This window comes from Phascolarctos cinereus, unplaced genomic scaffold, assembly GCF_003287225.1.
Source record: "Phascolarctos cinereus isolate Bilbo 61053 unplaced genomic scaffold, phaCin_HiC Scaffold_726;HRSCAF=1367, whole genome shotgun sequence".
Taxonomy (NCBI): domain Eukaryota; kingdom Metazoa; phylum Chordata; class Mammalia; order Diprotodontia; family Phascolarctidae; genus Phascolarctos; species Phascolarctos cinereus.
The window spans coordinates 221,133,822-221,156,338 of NW_027556098.1; the positions used below are offsets into that span (position 1 = coordinate 221,133,822).

At 39.5% G+C, this 22,517-nt stretch overlaps 2 protein-coding genes across 5 annotated transcripts in view; one reads left to right on the forward strand and one right to left on the reverse strand.

Annotated features, from left to right (window-relative positions):
• Positions 1–9,105: 9,105 nt before the first annotated feature.
• Positions 9,106–13,852, reverse strand: LOC110211534 (uncharacterized). 2 transcript variants are annotated; one of them, XM_078146984.1, is made up of 3 exons: positions 13,347–13,852; positions 12,202–12,255; positions 9,106–9,427 (listed from the first exon to the last, which is right to left on the reverse strand). In XM_078146984.1, the coding sequence occupies exons 1-3, from the start codon at positions 13,598–13,600 to the stop codon at positions 9,421–9,423; spliced, it is 315 nt and encodes a 104-aa protein (XP_078003110.1). In that variant the 5' UTR covers positions 13,601–13,852; the 3' UTR covers positions 9,106–9,420. The 2 variants fall into 2 exon arrangements, with proteins under 2 accessions (XP_078003110.1, XP_078003111.1); XM_078146985.1 differs by lacking the exon at positions 9,106–9,427 and having other exon boundaries at positions 12,043–12,255.
• STK39 (serine/threonine kinase 39) overlaps positions 12,841–22,517 on the forward strand; it is a 314,192-nt gene continuing 304,515 nt past the window's right edge. For all 3 annotated transcript variants that reach the window (XM_020990905.2, XM_078146983.1, XM_078146982.1), the window contains exon 1: positions 12,841–13,182. In XM_020990905.2, the coding sequence (XP_020846564.1) occupies positions 12,987–13,182 (196 nt within the window). In that variant the 5' untranslated portion in view covers positions 12,841–12,986. The remainder of the gene's footprint in view (positions 13,183–22,517) is intronic.

A 22,517-nucleotide genomic window follows, 5' to 3' on the forward strand; every position in this document is an offset into this window, starting at 1 on the left:
TTCCATTACATTCATATACCACAACTTGCTCAGCCATCCCCTAATTGATGGGCATCCTCTCGATTTCCAATTCTTTGCCACCACAAAAAGAGCTGCTATGAATATTTTTGTGCATGTGGGTCCTTTTCCCATTTGTATGTTCTCTTTGGGATATAGCCCTAGAAGTGCTATTGCTGGGTCAAAAGGTATGCACATTTTTATAGCCCTTTGGGCATAGTTCCAAATTGTTCTCCAAAATGGTTGAATCATTTCACAACTCCACCAACAATGCATTAGTGTTCTAATTCTCCCAAATCTCCAACATTTATCATTTTCCTGTTTTGTCATGTTGGCCAATCTGATAGGTGTGATGTGGTACCTCAGAGTTGTTTTGATTTGCATTTCTCTAATCAATAATGATTTAGAGCATTTTTTCATATGACTATAGATGGCTTTAATTTCTTCATCTGAGAACTGTCTGTTCATATCCTTTGACCATTTATCAGTTGGGGAATGGCTTGTATTCTTATAAATTTGACTTAATTCTCTATGTATTTTAGAAATGAGGCCCTTATCAGAGACACTGGTTGTAAAAATTCTTTCCCAACTTTCTATCTTCCTTCTAATTTTAGTTGCATTGGTTTTGTTTGTGCAAAAACTTTTCAATTTAATGTAATCAAAATTATCTATTTTGCTTTTCATAATGTTCTCTATCTCCTGTTTAGTCATGAATTCTTCTGTTCTCCATAGATCTGGTAGGTAAACTATTCATTGGCATAAACATTCTAAAGAAAAATCCAGTATAGGGAAAAGTTTTGGATGAAACAATAAGTTCTATCATACCTGAGAACTCTCAAAGACTCAAAGTGGGCATTCCATTTTCTGTTGGTGAGTTTTTTGGATGGTAGAGAACAGGGATAACCAGGAAGCAAAAATGTGTCCTTACTCAAGTGGAGATGGGTGGAAGTTGTTCTGTTTTGGGTCTCAGATATGGGGACTAATCGTTGGGCTTGGATATTGGGAGTTCTTGGGAATTGATACCTGTCCAGGAGCTTATGGGTGCTGCTCTGCTGGTTATTGTGGGTAGATGTAATGTAAGCTCTTTGGGTTGCCTGAACAATCCATATAATTAATATTAAATAATGTTGGATCCCATGGTGGGAAGAAAGTAGTGGAGATGAAGGAGGTTGGAATATTTTCCTTTTATGGTCAAGAATACCACCATCCTTTCACTCTCCCACGTTCAAAGCCTTGGTGTTACCCACAACTCCTCACTCTAGATCATTCCACATATCCAATCAGTTGCCCAATCTCCTAATTTCTTTCTCTACACTACCTTTCACATATGTCCTGCTCTCTCCACCCAATATAGTCATCACCTTATTCAGGCCATCATCTCCTCCTTCCTGTACTATTATAATAGCCTTCTAATTGATCACCCTTGCTGAAGTCTTTCCTCATTCCAATCCATCTGCCACTCATCTGCCAAAGTGATTTTTCTAAAGTGTAGTCTGACCAAATCATCCCCTGCTCAATAAAATCCACATTATCCCCTGAGTCCTTTGTTTTTCATTAAAAGTTTTTTACCATCTGGCTCCTTCCCACCTTTCCAATCTTCTCACATTCTCAAACTCTTCTCCGAATCAGCCAAAGTGACTGTTCCTTGACAGGACATTTTGTCTTCTATCTCTGGGCCTTCGTATTGATAACTCCCCATACCTGGAATTAATTTATTCCTCACTCCAACTCTTAGTATCCTGAGCTTCCTTTAAGACCTTGGTGTCACCTCCTAGAGAAGGATTTTCATGGTCCCCTCAGAGGCCATTAACATTCTAAAGTTATCTTCTATCTATGCCATATTTATATTGTATATACTCTGATTTATACACGTAGTCTTCCTCATTGGAATGTGAGCTTCTTGAAGGTAGAGACTGTTTTCAGTTTTCCTTTTCATCTCCAGAGATTATTGAAATATTTGGCACATAGTAAGCAAGTGTTAATAAATATTTGTTGATCAAATGTTTGCTACAATTGATATTGACACCCCATAGTCTGAACTCATTTGTTTTCCTCATGCTTCAAAAGCTATACCTACAGCTTCTTAAAGAAGATTCAAGGCATGATTTTTAAAAATGCAAAGTTTATTTACCTCTGACTCCAATTAACTCTAATTACCTCTGACTCCAGTTCTCTAATACAAGAAAAATTTATCTTCATCCTCCTTACTTGTCCATTAGAGCTTTTCCAAAGCTGTTAATAAAAGCCATGGAATACTCCATTCCATTTTATTTTTCCTAATAAACTTCTGTCTATCCACAGTACATTCACCACGGGGTGAATGAGAACTTTTTGATTAGCTCATCAAAGGTCTTACTATAAACCCAAACAACACTTTAGCCATTGGAAACCTAGTCCTGTATCTGGCCATCCAATCACCCATAGCTCCTTTTCTTCCACAATACCCTTCTCCCTACTTGAAAAAAATTAATTTAACAATCAGGTCACTGCAAAACAACTACTTGCCAGTCAAATATTCTGGACTAGGGAAGTCCTGTAATTCAGAATGGGAGTTAAAATGCATTAAGACACTCATGTAGCATAACAAGAAATTAAAAGCTTATAATTTCTAAAGTTAAATGCTAGTCCCCTTTAACTCCACAGTCACCACAGCCACTGCCCTTGCTGAATCAGGAGGTGTTGTTCAATGGGCACTAAAAGCATTTTTAACACCTCTAACACTAGTTTCCCCTAGCTGGGCCTTTTATGCCTCAGCCAGCAAGGATGCCAAATAGCTTCCCCCACTCTTTACAGAGTGAACCCACCCAATATAAAATAGGTATAGCTCCTACCATATCAATCAACAAACATTAATTAAGGGTATTCTTTGTGCCAAGTGCTGTGCTAGGCTTTGGGTAAGATATATCTTTTAGATAGCACTTGGTCTCTGCTCTCATTGAGCTTGACCTTGAGACTTGAAAATATTTTATGAAGGTATTTGATGCTAGATTTGTACAGGGCCTTTGATGCTTTCCTTAAAGAAAGTGTTCATGACATACATATGTATGAAAATTCTGAGCAGCCTTTAGCCTCTTTATTTTCCTGATCTTTCACCATATTCTCCAGTATAGAATTCACCATTATCTCCTGGGCCCACCTTCATTTTGACCTTGCCAAATATCATTCTTTATGTTTACCTGGTTTAGAGCATCTCATTGAACTATTTATGGAGTTTCCAAACTTATTCCTCCTGTTCTTATAATCCTCTGCAATAGATTTTAGCATTTAAGCCATAATCAGCTTCTTGGTCGTCTGTTTGCTTGTACATTGAAGCATAGCAAATCACAAGATATTCTATGAAATGATATTGCTTGGGGCAGCTAGGTGGCACAGTGCACAGGGCCCTGGATTCAGAAGTACCTGAGTTCAAATCTGGCGTCAGTCACATAACACTTACTAGCTGTGTGACCCTGGGCAAGTCACTTAACCCCATTGACTAGCCAAAAAAAAGAAAAAGAAATGATGTTGCTTGTCACCTTTGGGCATGTGATGAAACCAGACTCATCAATCCTTTTATTTGAATCTCTAGTGAGAACCTATGAAACATCTTTCCATTTAACTATAATTTAGCCTTTAATATCTTCTATTTATATGGCTGGGATTCAGTTCTGACAGTAGTGAATCAATTTGTTGGTCCTTAGATAAAGATCATACATTAAGAGGATTAACAGCTAAGTGTTGGTAAGGGTCTGAAAACTGTGATTCTTGGCACTCATTGTCTCCTTTTCTGTCCCTCCACAACTTTTACTGATGAAGAGGAAGGGACTACCAAAGAGGACATGAGAATGCACTCGTTTCCCTTCTTTGCAGAGGTAGGAGGCTTTGGATGTGGAACATCCGTAATTCAGATTTGGTTGACATGGGAGTTAGCTTTGATGGCCTGTTTTTTCCCCTTTTAAATTCTTTGTTGTAAGGGATGAGTCTTTGGGAAGGGCAGGGAAAAGGGACATATTGGAAAACGAAAATGATGTACAAACAGTAGATGTCAGCAAAATTTTTTGAAAAAGAAATTAAGTGTTGGTTTGAGTGATCAATAACATTTTTTTCAAAAACTTTTTTTCAATAACATTTTTTAAAAGAAAACTTGACAACATAAGATAGAGGACCATTTTATCTTGTCCCCCAAAAGGAATTGCCACAATGGCCAACTCACTAGCAATTTTCCTCTTTGTACCTAGGCTGGAAGGCAGGCTGACCTTTCCAGCTTGTTAGAACTTGGTAGAGTTTGTTCTTCACTGGAATAATCTTTAAGAATCCAGGGTTGAATCAGGATCACATCCATCCCATGATTAGAAATAGGTCTTTATTGGACAGTTATTAATGAACATCTGCTTTTAAAGTTTTATGAAATATTTATAAATAGAATATAGCAATATAAAAACAAATTTTTTGTTATCACTGAGTTGGCTTCATGTCAAAAATGTAAGGATATTTTAATAGTAGAAAAACGATATAAAGAATCCCTATCAAGAAAAATAGTGCAAAATCCTATGATTATCTCACCCAATGCCCAGAAGGCTGTTAATAATATTTATTTAATGTCATAATTGCTAAAAATACATATTGGAATAGAAGAGTTTTTCTTTACTATAATAAAATGTATCTTTGTTTACATAGCTTGGTTGAAAGATAGCCTTAACTTCAATGGAGAAATGTTAAAGGCACTCCCAATAAAAGTTAAGTGTAAAGCAAAATTGGAGGAGGATCATAGATTCTTCAAGCTTCAATGGACCTTAGAGATTATACAGTTCAACCTCCTTATTTGACAGTTAAGGAAACTAAGGCAAATGGAGTTTAAGTTATTTGTCCAGGGACACCAATTAGTTAAGTGTCTGAGATCCTATTTGAACTAACTAGGGGCCCTTTATCCATCAGGCCAACTAATTTTCTCTGAAAAGCCACCATCTGGTTGCCTGTACTGATTGAATTAGTGTTTCATTTGGGTTGTACAGCCATGGCCTCAAGGGTATTGATGTGTAAGACTTTTGCCCCTGCACTGAAAGCCCCCAAACTGCTGTGATATTCTAGTTTGCTCTGATACTGTGCTTCCACAGGGGCTATTTGTAGCAGATGCTGGTAAATGTTTAACTAGCTGGAGGTGGTGACAAGTGTGCATGACATACTTCTAAATTTAATCAGCATTATTAACATTTTTCCATCACTTTCTTCAGTCTACATAATCAACCAAACAATACCTCAAACCCTAATAGCATTAGTGGATTTCTGAGGTGAAAATTTAACAACTGACTCTCCAGAGACTAACTTGCTGTAGTGCACCCTGGGTTTATTTGTATATGCTGGGCTTACTGTGACCTGTAACTAAATGACCCAGATTGCTTTCTGAGGTCATTTTCCTCCCTTTCTCTTTCTTTATGTTCATTGTTCTCTGATATCACTTCTCAAGAAGAATGTAAACAGATGGGGGCATTTGGGGATACCTGGCCCCCAGATAATATTCCCCTAATTCCCATACTGAATTACTATTTCTAGGGCTCCATTTATTAAAAATTCCTGCGTAGCACTGGGTTTCATTATTGTTATGGGGATGTGGGGCATGGGAGGCTCATTCCATACACTTGTATCTGCTTTTCTTTTTTCTCCTTATCCTGACACTTGTCTTGTGCTTTATGGCATGGACATCAGTGGGGCTTAGCTTTGACAATTATACCAACTAAAGAGAGTGCTCCTTTCTTAAGGCCTGTCCGATGACCAATCAATCACATTTTGACATTATGGATCTATTCAGATTTTTTTTCTATCCCTGTTCACAACTTGGAGGCATTTTCAGTTACCTTTGGGTTTGTGACTATTCTGAACTCATTGAGGGTGTCAAAAATTGAATGTTGGGTATGTGATGAATTGTTACATATTCCCTTTAATTCTGCAAGCTTCCTAATTGCATGATTAGTGTATTAATCACCTTGGTATCGCCACAGTCCTTAGCATAGGATTTTGTACATAGAAAGGGCTCAATAAAAACCTGTTTAATGAATTAGCATCTGAAGATATTTTTAAATTAAATAAAAGCAAAAACATTGCTAGAAGCAATACGCCAATAAAAACCACTATTTTATTTTCTTTAAAAATAGAATCAGTAATGCTCCTTGGTTCTCAAACCAAGGATAACCCTAGCTAGGCACAAAGAGTCTTCACTTAGATCTCAAAGAAGTTGAATTCCTTTGATGCCACTTTCTCATTCAAAACCCACATCAGTGCATCAGCGGTCAGAAGGTCACTGAGATTAATGGAGAGTCATTAAATGTCACAAAAGCAATTTTGTATGTAATATAAAATGTAATATAAAGCCAATTTAAAGAGATGGTTGGGAAAATAAATGAAAGCATAAGTCTAGAAGTGGCATTTCATGAATTGAATTCCTTAGAATAGTTAAACTATGAATTTAAAAAGCAAAGACCTTGTGATCTAGCCTAAAATTGATTTCTACCTTTTCTTTTACGTTGTAAGTTAGTGGTAGTAAAATAGTCACCATTGACTTCTTAATTATGAACAGCATTTAACTTAGGAACATGGAATCACACCCAACTCTGGACTTTGGATAATAGCTTAAATTATATCAGTATAAAGTACATGACATCTCTATCAACAATATGTGTTCAAGGATCCTTAGCCTTATGGGCATGGTAAAGTTTTGTATATTCCAAGCTGTTTCCCAGAAGACTATTTTACATTCACTCAGCAAGTTAAGACAAAGTTTTAATATGTTTACTTTTTTTTTTTTTAAGATGCAAAATTGATATAATGGAAAAAGTTTTGCATGGAAAATCAGAAGCAGCTTCTGGTCTTAGTTCTGCTACTATCTGTATGATCTTAGGCAAGTCATTTAACCTCCTCTGGGACTCAATTTCCTTATCTACAAAAAGAGAAGGGTTGGACTAATTGATTAATAAGAGTTCTTCTATGTCTAAAGTTCTGTTATCCTATTCTATATAATTACTTCCATTCAATTCCAGGCTATTTCACCTTTTTGACAGTAAAATAAGGTTCCCCATCTTAGATTTTGGGAGATTATATCAAATTAAAACCTTAAAACTGGGCATATTGATGAACTGTTGTGAATATGATTGGCCAGACAAATCATCAGTAGTGGTAATGACTGCAGATAGATTGACAGTTTTCTTTACCTTCAACAAAAGATATAGGAATTGGCCTTTCTCCATGAAATGACAATGTTATTTTTGCTGTACTTTAAAGATCATTCCTTAACGTTTTTCTGTTTAGGTTTGTATTGCCCAAAAGACCATTTTTTTATTACTGTACTAGATGTTTTCCTAAAAATCTAAGTAAAAACTGATTTTTTTTTGCAAGTTTATAAGTTTTAACAATGTATTAAGAAATCTTGTTATTTAAAGAAATCCTATAGAGAGGTTTGCAGGAGGGAAAATGGACAACTTGATTATATAATATTTAAAAGTTTTGGCACAAACAAAACAAATGCAGCTAAAATTAGAAGAAAAGCAGGAACTGGGAGGTGATCAGAAAATTTCTTTGATAAAGGTCTCATTTCTAAGAGATACGGAACAGAGACAAATTAAAAGAATAAGAACCATTCCCCCATTGAAAAAAGTTAAAGACTATGAACAGGCAGTTTTCAGAGAAAAAAATCCAAGTTATTAATAACCATATGGAAAAATGATCTAAATCACTATAAATGTGAATTAAAAACAACTCTGAAGTATCACCTCATATCTATCAGATTGGCAAAGTTTACAAAAATGTAAGATTTCAAATGCTAGAGGGGTTTTGGGAAATGAACTGGTTCAGCCATTCTGGAAAACAATACTGAACTATGCCCCCGCCCAAATATTAAACTTTGACCCATTAACACAGCTACTAGAGATCTCTATTAGAGAGCAAAGAAAAAGGAAAAGAGTGTGTATGTACAAAAATATTTATAGCAGCTCTTTTTGTGGTAGCAAAGAAGTAGAAACTGAGGGGGATGTTTATCAATCAGGGAATGGCTGAATAAGTTATGGTATATGAATAAGATCGAATACTATTGTGCTATAAGAAATGATTAAGGGGACCATTTCACTGTAGTCTGAGAAGATTCACATGAATTGATGCATAGTGAAATGAGCAAAACTAGAACAATTTATACAATAGCATCAATACCGTCAACACCAACAACTTTGAAAGACTTAGGAACTCTGATCAACACATAATTGACCAACAATAATTGCAGAGGACTCGTTGTAAAAATACTGCCCACCCCCAGACAGAGAGCTGATGGGCTTACAGTACAGAGTGAAGCATATTTTTTTAATGAGGCTAATGCAAGATTTTTTTTGAATATATAGATTTGTACCATTTTGTTTTTCTTACTTTATCAGGGGGAAGGGCAGGGAGGTGAGAGGGAAAAAATTCAGGTTCAGAAAATAAAATTGAATAAAAAAATAAATTGGAAGGTGAATTTGTGGTAAAGTGAAGAATTGATTTGCAAAAACATAATCACTTTCTAATTTACTTTGTAGTTCCAGATACTACTATATTTAATTTGATTGAAGTGAGTCACTCCCATAATGATAATACTGTATCAACTTAAAACTTAAGGATGTACACAGTTTGTCAGGGTCCAAAGAGTCTACAGGATTGTTTGTGTTTCTATTTTGCTCTTAGTTTTTCCAACCCATCTCTGGGTATATTCACAGTATCATAGATTTAGAGCTAAAAGGGTCTTCAAAGACTATCTGGTACAATCTCCTCCTTCTACAGATGAGGAAACGGTCCCAGAGAGGTTAAGCGACTTAAGAGAAGGTAGAATTTGAATCCAAGTCCTTTGACCCCACATCCGGTGCTCTTTGCCTCTCTCTAATACAGATTAGGAAGAATTATTTTTTTCATCTTAATTAATTTATTTTTAGTTTTCAACATTCACTTCTATAAGCTTTTGAGTTTTAAATTTTCTCCTCCTCTCTCTTGGCCTCCCTCCCCAAGATGGCATGCAATCTGATATAGGTTCTACCTATTATTATTATTATTATTAAATTATTTTAAATGTTAAATTAATTAAATTAATATTAATAAATTATTATTATTCCTATTAAACATATTTTCACATTAGTCATGTTGTAAAGAAGAATTAGAACTAATAGGAGGAACCACAGGAAGAAACAAAATAAAACCGAAGAGAAAAAAAATAGCAAATAGTGTGCTTCGATCTACATTCCAACTCCATAGTTCTTTCTCTGGATGTGACAGCATTTTCTCTCATGAGACTTTTGGAGATGTCTTAGATCCTTGCATTACTGAGAAGAGCTGAGTCCATCAAAGTTGGTCATTGCACAATGTTGCTGTTACTGTGTACAGTGTTCTGGTTCTTCTCACTTTCACTCAGCATCAGTTCACACAAGTCTTTGCTGCTCACTATTTCCTATGAAACAATAGCATTCCATTACTTTCATATACCACAACTTGTTCAGCCATTCCCCAATCGATGGGCATCCCCTCAATTTCCAATTCTTTGCCACCACAAAAAGAGCTTCTATAAATATTTTTGTACATGTGGGTCCTTTTCCCATTTTTATGATCTCTTAGGGGAGCAGACCTAATAGTGCTATTGCTGGATCAAAGGGCGTGCACATTTTTATATTTGGACATAGTTCCAAATTGCTCCCCAAAATGGATCAGTTCACAACTCCACCAACAATGCATTAATGTTAGGAAGCACCTACTATGCAATAGGCCCTGTGCTAGGTGCTGGGGGATACAGAATAAAAAAACTGTTACAGCTTTCAGAGAGCTGACATTCTCGGGCCGGGGGAGGGGCAAGGCACGCGGCAAGGCACGCATATTAAAGAAAAGTTCCTGATACCCTCCAGTCCAGGGCTTCTTAAACTTCTTCCACTCTTGACCCCTTCAACCCTTCTTAGGTTCTGCGAATTTGTTTTTAAAATATTTTGATAACTGTATTTCATTATAACTGGTGTTCTTTGTAGTCTTATGTATTTTATACATTTAAAATTTTTTTCTGATTAGGGGCCCATTGGTTTTTCCCAATTGCCAAAGATGTTGATGAGACCAAAAAAAAAAATTAAGAAATCATGCTGTAGAAAAAATAAAATTGATTCCTCTGACAGGCTTTCTATTGTGGCATGTAAAGTTGACTTTATTTGAAAGCATTTCTTGTATGGGAAATAAAACAAATGTAAATTGTAAAGTCCCTTTGGCTCTCCCCCTTCCCCCACACCTTTTGATTCTAGAGCCCGTGCCTTTGATTGATTGATGGCACTGACCCAACTTCTGACCCATCGGCAGGTTATGCATGCACTGAAGTTTGACTTTGCAGTACTGTTGATAGCTCTACATTGGATTATTTCTCTTGTTCTGAATAGGAGGGATATGCAAGATGGTGGCAGAGCTTAGGGATGGAGAAGTCAGTGGTTGTCTAGGTGGAGCTAATTGGTTTGTGTATATGTTTCAAACTGGTAACACTAATTTCCTCACTATTCTGATATTTCATTGAGTCCTGACACCTTGGCTAGAAGAGTCTAAGCCTTTCTTCAAGATCTCCATTTACATTCAGATGACTCAATGGAGTTCACATTCATTTAGTGCTTCTTTTTCCTTCAGCATACTTTTTATTTAACTTTTTGTTGTGATGTTTGGGGATTGGCTTGTTGGATGGGTGTTGAGGTGGTACACATTCTACATATTTGTCCTCTCCTTAAAACAAGCATGCTAAAGCTAATTTGTTCTTCCAGGAACCTATTTCTTCAAAGAACCGCAAAAAGAATACATAGTTTTTTAGTTGGATTTTAATTTCTTTTCTGGCTAAAACAGCTGAAACACAGTATTGCCTTGTCCAAACTGGCCCATTGTTTCCTAATACCCTTAAGTAATTAAGTCCCCTTATCTTTACTTTACATCAATGTTTTCATTTACCCTGAATTGTCTTTTTCATATAACATTTCCAATTTTCTTTTGGGCATGTAAATTCTTTTCAGGGAATCCTTGTAGATTATTGAAACTAGGTTGTAAAATCCTATGAGCTCTTTTAAAAATCATGCCTATTGCCTCATTAATGTAATACTAAGTAGTAAGATCCACACAAGACTGTGACCTATTATTTATTGTTATATTTCCTTTTTTACTTTCTAAGGATAAAGATTGTCACTTCAATGCAATGTACAGTCTAGAGTACACGGGGCCATCATTGGCCAGATTCAATTCAACTCGACCACTTATCTACTAAGGTCAATGTATTATAAGTAGTCAATGTCAAATAATACACGTATTCATAGTTAAGTTTGCCAATACCTAAAAGATATAGTATAGCAAAAATACTTTCGTAAATTTAAGAATAAAGTATCTTTGGGTTGTCCAAACTGTCTCCCATGCCCGGAATTCAAACTCTCCTTTAAAATTCCTGGCTTCCTTTGAGGTGCAGCTCACGTGCCACCTCTTACAGGAAGCCTTTCTGGATCGCCCTAGTTATCTGCCCTTCTTCCTTTTTCAAATTATGCCCATATTTATCTGTACACTTTTTGAATGCTAGCCTCGCTCCCAACGTAGGTTTCTAGTAGGCACCACTTATTTTTCGTTTTGACTTTGAATCTCCAGTGCCTGGCACATAGTAGGCACTCAATAAATGCCTTCAGGATTGGACTGGATTGTAACACACAGTAAACTAATTTTAACTCAGTTTCCTTAAAATTCAGGAATTCTTTTACCAGTATGTTAAGTGCCTGGCCCAAGAGTTCTTGAATAGGTTAATAGGTCTCATTATTAAGTGTTTAGAATTGGAAAATGAGCTGCCCAAAGCATTCTCCTACATTCCAGATCATCACCTCCCAGGGATCAGAAGGGCTGGGAACAAACTGGCTGCAAGTTTACTAATCGCGTTTCACTCACCAAGAAAAAAAGTAGGACTATGATTAGATTAGGAAAGGTGGGGAAAGAATATTGGCAGGTAGAGAACACCGGAAAGTTACAACTTAGGTTATTTTTTAACAGGCGACCTAATAAAAAAAAGTGCCTTGAGGCTGCTTCATTCTCTACCATTTTAATAGACCTTCATTTCCTCCAAAAGGAGGTGTCAGGTCTTTTGCATTCCGGACCTCGTAGACTGGCGGAGGGTTCGAAACCCCCTCCCCCTAGGAATCAGGCTGGGGCCTGGCTATTGCACATCTGACCCCTCCTTCTCACCTTCCTCCGGGCATCGGAAGGAAGAGGGTGGGTGAAATCTTGAAGGTATTAAAACTAAACAAATAAAAGAAAAAGAAAAAGAAATCCTTAGTGTTGCAGCTCAGTGAATGGAAACTTCTCTCCCTACCTCCCCCCGCCCCCGGCGGCCCTTCCCCCGGCAATGGCAAGAGACCTAGCCCAGCAAGTCTGCTAGCTAATGCAAATGACCCAGCAGCCCTCCCTCCGTCGTCTCTTTGGGGGCACGAGCGGGTGGTGCTGTCAGACCAGCGGCTGCAGCCTCCGCAGCCAGCCGCAGCGGGAGCGGGGAGCGGCCACCGCTCCTCCTTCTCGTTCTTCCTCCATCTCCTCCCTCCTCCTCCTCCTTCCATCTCCTCCCTCCCTCCATCTCCCACTCCTCCCCCCTTCTCCTCCTTCTCTCCCCCTCCTTATCTTCCCCTCCCCCTCCTCCCCTACCCCCTCCCTCTTCTCCTCCCTCCTCCCTGCCCTCCTCCCTCCTCCCTCCTCCCTCCTCCCCCCCGGCGTGCTCTGCCTCTCGGCTCGGCTCGGCTCCCCTCCCCTTGTGGCTGGCCCAGGCAGGCAGGCAGGCCGACGGCGGGCGGCAGGCGGCGGGCGGCGGGCGGGCAGGCGGCAGGCAGGGGAGGGAGGGAGTGCGCGAGCCCGGGTGAAAGGTGTCGGCCGGGAAGGAAGGGAAGTTAGGACTAGCAAGAAGGTCGTTGGCTGCTCGGGGCGCCTCTTCCCTCCCCCCTTATCCCAACCCCCCCACCCCCTTTTTCTTCAGCAGCATCATGGCGGAGCCCGGCGACTCTCCCGTCCATGTCCAGCCCCAGCAAGCAGCCCCGGTGGCGACGGCGACGGCCGCGGCCACGGCAGCCCCGGTTCCGGCGGCGGCGGCGGTGGCGGCGGCTACCGGGGCGGCCTCGGCGGCCCAGGCCATCGGCTGGCCCATCTGCAGGGACGCGTACGAGCTGCAGGAGGTGATCGGTCAGTGCTGCTGCCGGGCTCGCCCGACCCCGGGGCCGGGAGGGAGGCTGGGTGGGTGGGTGGGGTGAGTGCCTGAGAGGGAAGGGATGCATGCATGCATGCACGCCCGGAGGACGACGAGGAAGAGGACGAGGGGGCGGCGGGAGCCGGCTTTCGCGGCCTACCGGCTTTTTTCCCCCCGCACCCCCTGGGAGCCTCTTGGTGCAGGAGGCCGGTCTGTGGGAGCGCTTGAGCACGGCGGATGTGACTCGCACTGCAGACGAGTCGCAGAGTGCAAACTTTTATCTCCTGGGTCCGTGGCAGCCGGGGAGGAGTGAAGAGGGGACCGGTTTCCTCCCCCTTGTCCTCCCGTTCGTTCCTGTAGGAAAGCGAGAAGCCCCTTCCAGATGTTCGAGGCGGGGTGTGTGTATGGTCGCATTCATGCAGCTGTTTCTGCAGCTGCTCCTTCTTGGCTCCCCTCCACCTCTTCTCACTCGCGTACGCTTTGGGGACTCGTAACTCTTGTGGCTGTGTCTGCTCTCTCCTCTCTCCAGGGCCTTTTAACCTTACGATCTGGGCTTGGGTTTATCTCTGGGGTCTGGGGCAGAGTGGGGAGGGTACAGGGAGAAAGGAGCCCTTCCTCGGACCTCGGTTTGTATTTGCCTGCATCTTTGGGGTGGTGGGTGGTGGGGTTGGGTGGGGTGGGGTGGAGAAGATGCTTCTTCTTTGGATATGACGCCGGCCGGCTGTCACTCCTTCTCTCCTTCTCTCTCTTCCTCCCTTTCTCTCTGCAAAACCTCCCCTTCCACCTTCCCCACTGCGAGTCTTTGGGAAGCCCCCTGTGCCAAGCGCGCCTGCCCGTGCCGGGCGTTGCGCCTGCCCCAGGATGGGGGCGCGGTGTCCGCGCCCGTGCGCGCTAATGCTGCTGCCCTCGCTCGCTGGTCTAGCGTTGGTTTGCGAGCAGTGAAACCTTAGTCCTCTCGCCTGCGATCGTCTCCCAGCCTCCGGGGGGGCCTCTGAGTCGGCTCACTAACAGGATTGTAGCTTGCATTTTTAAAAACCTGAGAAAGTTCCACGCTGAGGCCGGATGTGACCTCTCTCGGGCCACTAACGTGAAGGGCCAGGTTGATTTCAGCCCGGGCTGGTGGTTTCTCTCCTCTGGTTTGCTGAAAGTCTGAAACCCAAGAAGGGAAACCTCCTAGGTGGCCAGGGGTGCACACGTTCTAAGTTCACCACTTTTCCCCACCCAGGTTTGTGGCCTTATTCAGCTCAGTGGGCATGAGGGTATTTAAACAGGGTAGTAAAGTGTTTCAGAACTTTTCTATTAAAATTTTTTTGAGACCCTTACTTTTTCTAGTCTCCCTTTTCTTTTACAAATTTCTTTAACTTCGGCAACTTTTATCACTTACTGTGTAAATGTATTTAGAGTTTGGGCAAGTGGGTACCTTTCAGAGCCAGCAAATCTAGGGATAGAGAAGGGAAGTAACTTCTTGGGGCTTAAATGCATTCTTGTGAAGTAGCTACCGATAGGAATGTTTTTGACAGGGTACAAGTTCTTGACTATACACGTATAGGTATTTGTGGTATGGAAACTCCATCAATGCAGGTCAGCAACTTCTGGGCACTGAGCAGCTAAATGTCACACAAACAGTTTTTCAGAGGCAGGATTAAAACCCAGGTCTTCCTTATTCTTAGAGGATATCTTATATTACCTCTGCCACACCATGCTAAAAAAGACTTCCGAAGTTGAGATGCATCCATAGATCTTGTCTCTGTTTCTGTCCCTTTCTCTGTTTATCTCTGTCTCCCTGTCTCTATTTCTGTCTCTTCTCTTCTCTTCTCTTCTCTTCTCTTCTCTTCTCTTCTCTTCTCTTCTCTTCTCTTCTCTTCTCTTCTCTTCTCTTCTCTTCTCTTCTCTTCTCTGCTCTGCTCTGCTCTGCTCTGCTCTGAATAAATGGTCGGTCTGAAAGGAAGCTGTAGAAATGATCCCAAGGGTTTGAAACTCAAGAGAAGGTCTTTGAAATCTCCTACTTATTAAAAGTCTAGAACAGAGACTTTGTAAGGATCAATCCTTCTCCCCCAAGCTAGCTATGAATGATTAAAGAAAAAACAAAATATCAACAAACTGGTTGATCCTGTCACAGTATTATTTGGAAGTCCAGGACTTTGGACATTTTTTAGTTGGTGTCTGTTGTGGTTTTTAGTGTCATTAATTGTGTGATACTGCTTTTTTTTTTTCATGGTCTGTACAAGAAGAAATTGCTAGTATTAGGATTGTTATTTCATTAGGGTTAATTTACAGCCCATGTATTTAAAAAATGAATGCCTATTTGAATTGATAATTGTCAACCATTAGAAAAATTTTGCCCTTTCCATCAAAATAATTTAAATGATTTAAATGAAAACGAAAGTGATTGTTTCTGTTTGCAATAGCATTGTTGACTACTAGTTGGTCACTTTAATGAAAAAATCACCCATTTTCTTGAGAAAATTTATAAGAGAAGCTTGTTTAATATCATGACCTGGCTTTCTGCACACTGCGCCCATTGCCCTATTTTGTTCATGATGCAGATTTGTTGTTTCTTTGTAGTTGAACATTGTTGATGAAGGGACAAACTATAAAGTGCCTCTGTGGCAGCTATGTCATTGCAAATTAAATAGGTGGATCTGGGTTTTGCAGGGGATTAATATTTATAGGGTATCATTGTAAACCCATTTCTACCAAGTCCTAAGAATAAGCTCTTTTTTTTTCTTTAGCAAACATTACACGTTAAAGTTAGTAGTACAAACACTGAACCACTTTCAATGGGAATTCCAATTTTAAGGTCTCTGGAACCACCACACAAGCAGGTGTCATATATCACTCTCCAGCAGTATAAACTGTGACCAGCAGGAGGCCTAGAAATGCCTATTTGGGTAGAAGAAGAGACAAGTAGTTTTAACTTTCTAGGGTGGCACAGAGTACTTTTTTCTCTAGCTCCTTCTCTGCAGAGGTTTGAATTTCAGGTGTAGGAGAGAATTTTTTATTTCACTGAAAATCCGAACAACTCAAGTTCAGTGGCTTGGTTTTCTTTTTTTTCCTCCTCAAATGAAATAGATTTTGTTAGTCTAAAAATAAACTCTTCTCTTTTATTGACTTTGTTTGTCTTCCTTGTAGTTGTATGAAATCAGTGAGAAAATAGTTACGTTCTACAGCTTTATCATCTTTAGAAGTTGTTGCAGGCTAAAACTTTACCTGAAGTAAATTGAGGGGTTATGCCAGGGAGAGGTTAAAAATCTGGGATTTCTTTCTCCAGCTGTCAGTATCTTAATCATAGCATATTTAAAATATTTCTATAACTAGACATTTTTATACAAATATATGTAGGTGAAGGAAATTTCCATTTCTTTCTTACTCTTTCTCTTCACTTATTTTCATAAACACTAAAAAAAGCTTTCTTTTATAAAAGTCTTTATCATAATTTAATCAGCTTTGATTTGAAAAACAAAGAATAATAAGGGAATCACAAAACCTTTGACTAATACCTGTGTCCTAGAATATGCCTTCTGTTGGTAGCCTGTGAATCCTGTCTATTTACAGTTGGTCTCTTGTTTTCAATATTTTCAGTTAAATAAATGCTTGTTGAATGAGAAATTTTCTCCTGTGATTTCCTGAAATAGAGTGTAAGAGTATTTTCTTGATGAATTTTGCAAAGACCAATAATTAAACATTTTTTTCTTCTTGTTCGTTGTCACTTTTGTCTTCATTGCTTCCAGATACTTTCTTGAGTTAGATCATTTTCCAGGTTTGCCTTTCTGCTTGCATGTTTCCTTTCCCCTATTTTATCCTCTAGTTTAAATAATTCTGCTTGTAGTCAGATCTATTGCTTATCCTTGCCATATATATTTCTAAACTGATGAGTCTAGAAATCATCACCGTGTCCTGTGACTACATAGGCATACATAATTTAAAATTTCATCTTCTGATATATCTGCTTATTTCTTTAATTTGTTCATTATGTTTACTAATCACTTTGTTGTATCTTATAGAACATTATAGTTTTTTTTTCTGATTCTACTCTTGGTTCTTGAATTTTTGCCTTGGCCTGTTTTAATCCATAATATTTTGGTGTTGGAAACTTTTTTTTGGTTTCCTTAGTTCTTTGAGGGATTCAAAATTTTTCTTTTGAGCATTTCTAAGAACTCTTCTTTCTACCATTTCTTTTTCAGTTTTTGAAGGAGATGTTGAAGTAGATTTCGCTGTGACCCTTCACTCCCATCTCCTCCCAGAGATCTTTTTGTTCAGAGATCTGAAGCTGGGAGGCATCTCAGAGGCCACAACTGCTTCATCTTATAATTGATATTGAGGCTTGGGGAAGTTAAATGACTTTATCCAAGGTCACCCAGATAGTGAGGCATCAGAGATAGGATTTGGACATAGTTTCTCTGACTTGGAACCAGTGTTCTTTCTACTATATGGTGGAATTTTATAATTTATAATTTAAAATATTTTTGTTGGATTGCATAATTGAAAATTTGAATCAGTTCATTAAAGCAGTGGGTATAGCATTTTCTGGTTTTTCTCTTAGGTACCAAATGGACCATTGGCCTAAAATGTTTTATTTTCTTGAGTGTGCTTTTTGCAGGATGCAGAGCACTTAATGGCAGGCCTGCCTTTCCAGTAGTTTTGTTCTTGACTTCTAAGTATCACTGGAGCTCATTGCTCCAGTTATTTTATTACATTAGTTAAGGGAATATGTACATATATTCCATTGTAACTGTATGTGCCATCTGTGTGTGTACACGCAGATGGCACATGTATATATACATATACATACATATAATTCTTGATTGTTAGGATTCCTAATAGTAGGTGGTAGTAGGATCTCTGGATTCTCCTTTGCTTGCATTCTGCATTGGACAGGTGACTCTATTCAGACTCTATTTCCCTTTTCCACATCCTGGTAATCAAGATAGGTGGCCATGTCACCAAGTCACATTACCTAATTAGGATAGTTTTTAAGGTTCCTTTCTAGAAAAGGATCATTGTAGTCTCAGGAGTTTCTACTTTGCCCAGCACCTTTGAGGTGTCCCCAGTGTGCATAGGACTTCCAAGGGGGCTGTGGGAGCTGCTTTGGGAAGCATTAGGAAGGTAGTAGCAGTGGAGTAGATTTCTGGACACTCAAACGGATAAAGCTTTGGTCACATCTGAAAGATGGCATCTCATTGATCTGTATAGAGGCTCTAACTTGGAATCCTTTAGCTCTTGCTGTCTTGCTATCACTATTAGTTTTATTATTAAGGTGGGGTTTTTGATCCTAATAGTAAAAGGTTTGGAAGAACTGACTAGAGTACAATATAGTGTTCATGAGTCTTTATATAAATTTTTAACTAAATTGTTTTTAATCTGAATTTTTTTTAAAGCCAAGAAAAACATATACTGAAATAACTTTTATAGGTACAATTGCTGTTACAGTGGGGAAGGCCTGTGGCTAATGGGAAAATTAAACCACAGATATATTCTGTTCCTACTTTCTGCATTGATTTATGCACTGATTTGCCTCTTAGCTTTGCTTGTTTTCCTCTCTGGCTATTTTTCTATTAGTGTTAAATTTTTGATAGTATTTGAAACAGGAGCTAGACTGTACCTGGAATGTGTCCTAATCTTACTTACTTGTTGGATAATGCTATACAAAGCTTTAGAATTGCAGAATCTCAGAGTTGGAATGGATTTCGGAGGGCATCAGAGTCATGTGTCCAACCCATCCCTAGACTAAAGTGACCTCTACAATGTTCCCAATAAGTGGTTCCTCAGACTTTGCTTAAAGACCTCAAGTGAAGAGGGGAAATCCCATACCTTAGAGGCAGTCCATTCATTACACTTTTGCATAGTTCTGATTGTTAGGTCATTTTTCCAGAAATCAAGCCTAAAAATTTCTTCCTTTCAGTGTGTACTCATTATTTCTAGTTCTTTCCTAAGGGGCAGAGCAGAATATATCTTCCACATGACAACCTTTTAAATACTTGCAGCCAGGTATCATGTTTCTTCTAAATCCTCTTCTCTAGAATTAACATCCCCAGTTTTCTTTATCTGATCCTCATGTTAAATAAGACAAAGAAAGCCTGATGTGCTGTGAAGTTAGGGCCCTTTCACTCTTTAGGTTATCTGTCTGAAGACACTTATCCAGGTTATCAGGGTCTTGTATAAAAATGTGGTGCCCAGAAGTGAATGTGGTATTCCAAATGTTCTTTGATTAGGGCAGAATATACAGCATGCCTACCGTCACTCTCATTGCGGATACTTGTTTCCTTTAATGCAGTCTGAGATTACATTAGTTTTTTTTGGCTGCCCTTAATACATGCTCATTGATTGATTGGCTTCCCTGTCACACTGTTGGTATATTGAGCCTGAGGTCTACAAAACTTCCTAGATCTTTACCAGATGAACTGTCACCTAGTCACCTCTCCCCCATCTTATGCTTGTGAAGGTGATGAGTTTCTTCATACAGAAACAAGGATGTTGGACTAAATGACCTCTGAGAGCCTTTCCAGCTGAAATTCTGTGATCCTGTGAAAACGTATAAAGTTTTATTTCCTTTGAATATGTAGTTTCTTCAAAATTCTTTCTATGTTCTTTTTACTATTTTATGTTGAAGGAAACCATATTTATTTGAGAAAGCATTAGTACCAGTCTATTTTAGCACAAATTCAGCTCTGGTTGTGCTTGGGCAGGGACCTATTGTTGTCCAATCCATGAGATCCTTAGTAAATTGGGTTTAAGACTTGGTGTTTGAGAAAGAAATCTAGCCAGTAAATCCCAAGTTAACTAGGTAGCTTTTGGCCATCAAAACGTACTTTCCCTTGGGCAGAACACCCTCAGGTAAGGAGAGAGAAAGGTTGGGGGGGGGGATGAGCTGACATTTTGTGGCCTTGGCCATTTACTTTTTCATCATGAACCCATTCTCTGTCTGGGGATATACTTGCATTATTCTCCTCATAGGATTACTGGGAAGAAAGCTCTTCATAAGCCTTAATATACAGTAAAAAACGTTGTAGCCCTGTCCTGTTGTCCAGAGGTACAATTAATAGAGGACCTTCCTCTAGATGAAAAAAGAGAGATTCATTGCCAGGAAGATTGCCCACCAGGCAATGATTTTTTTCAGCTATAGTAACTCATTAAAGCCATCAACAAAGCCGAGGAGTTGTCAGGTGCAGTGGTGGACCCTTTATGCACACTGATGAAAGGAGAGATCATTGAAATACTGTTATTAGGAAAGGTCTTTGCTCACTTTAGACTCTTAATGATTTTGGGACAGGATATTAGCCTGTATGTGGTAAGGGAACAGAATGGCTTCCTATCAGGAAAGATCAAAGTGAGAAGAGAGGTTACTGCTTGTGGTTTCCTCCTCTTCTCTGCTAGCAGCTGGGTGGAGAATCAGGGAACCTAGGAAGCAGCTTGGTGCTGCAGCGCATAGAGTGCTGACTTGGAGTGAGGTAGACCTGAGTTTGAATCCTGCATGAGACACTAGCACTTGGATTCTGGGTAAGTCACTTAAATTTTTTAGTCTCATTTTCCTCACCTGTAAAATAGAGATAGTAATAACAAAGGTAATAATATATGCAAAGTGCTTTACAGATCTTAAAGAGCTATATAGATGTTAGTTGTTATTATGCTGTTCACTGCAGAACTGGTTGACAATTGAGAAAAATCCTACGAGCTTTAAAAAACCTTTAGAGATTATCTAATTTAACTTCCACATTTTATAGATGAGGAAACTGAGGCCCTGAGAATTTTAAGTGAATTGTCCAAGGTAGTAAGCAGCAAGCCTAGAATTTGAATCCATGTCCCCAGACTCCACCCTTCTGTTTTTCTTCGCACTGGGTTGGAAAGGGCTGTGAAACCTCAGGCAGTTTGAACTGTTGCTTGCATTCGTTGTCAGTGGCCTATTCCACAAGTGCTGAGCATAACTTTCACAAAGGCTGCTGTAGAGGAGTGAACATCCTCTTCTAAAAAAGGATGTAGCAGCGGCCTGCCAGGACTGCAGTTTTCTTCTACCTCTGAGTTCACCCTGTGCAGGTTGCCATGTTGGCAGGAAGTGCATGCAGCTGACTGTCAGAGAGCTAGGAGGGAAGCCAGGGAAATTTTGCTTTTAGGTAAATCATCTTGCAGACCATAAGGGCCTCCTCCCCTGAAGGGGAACATTTTGCAGACCGGTATTGTTAATGATGGTGCTTATTTAGAGCTTTTCAGCCAATCAGCTCAAAGAGCTTTGCAGAAATTAGCTCATTAATCCCCACAAAGCAAGGGTAAGCAATTCTAGTGTTCTCTGCCTTCCTGGGTCCTGTAGGTGGGTGATCAGAGGTGGGGCAAGATAAATTTCTTTCTCTCTTAAATGAGGGGGTTGGATTGATCCACTTTCAGGTCTTCTCCAGCTCCAATATTCTGTGTCATGTGAATCCAGGAAGGGAGTTTTCTGAGGTCAAAGCAAGCAGAGGTACAGTTTAAGAAAAGGACAAAAACCCCCACTTCTAGGATCTTTTTCTTTGGATCTCTTGAGTCAAGATCAGAACATCCTCCTCTGTTTTCTCTGCTGCTGTAACTTTTTCTTTAGTAGTCCACCCTTCCAAGTTTTTTTTTTGTTTGTTTTTGGTGGGAGTGGTTTAGGGGAGGTCTAGGAGGTTGGGGTAGCAGCATTATTTTACTTAATCCTGGGTATTTTTTCTAAACAAATTTCTTGAGCTATGTTTAGAAGTCAGGATGGGAGAGGAATTGGGATATAGGAAGAATAAGCAGAATCTGTGGGAAGGTGGGTTACAGAGACGTCACTTTGGTGGTGGGAATTGATTAAAACTATAAGGTTTTGAGGAAAATATTGGCCTGCTGTTTACTGGACCACAGATTTGGTTCTCTAAAGTCATCAAAATTCAGAGATGTTTAATTCCCCTATAGTACCATCTGTGGGAGAATATTGGTATTTCCTTTCCTGGAAAAAGAAATTTTCACATCATTAAATGAATTGATTTAGGTCTATTTCAATGCCCAGATAGTTATGTTTAAGTTATAGCATTATGACAGTTTTAAAAAAAATGATTTTCAGGATTTCTCTTTAAAATATGATCTTTGATGCTTGGGGGGAGGCAGGTAAGACTTCATTATATTTAGTTAGTAATTGAGAAATTTTGGAAAACTGGAAGTCTTTCTGAAAGTATAGACTAACAGGAGTTTTATTTCTAGAATTGATTGACTTATTTCCTTAGATAGTAGGGAGCCATTTAAAATTTTTGAACAAGGAAGTGACATTCATTCAACAAGCATTTGTTACTTGCATCCTAGATGCCACTGTGATATAGAAAATGAGCACTGTCACACTGAGAGT

Excerpts from the sequence above, each read along its gene's own strand:
- LOC110211534 (XM_078146984.1), bottom strand. The coding sequence starts at position 13,600 with ATGCGACCATACACACACCCCGCCTCGAACATCTGGAAGGGGCTTCTC. Across the intron at positions 12,256-13,346 it reads GTGCGGGGGGAAAAAAGCCG|TTTTAATACCTTCAAGATTT; the intron begins GTAGGCCGCGAA and ends TTATTTGTTTAG.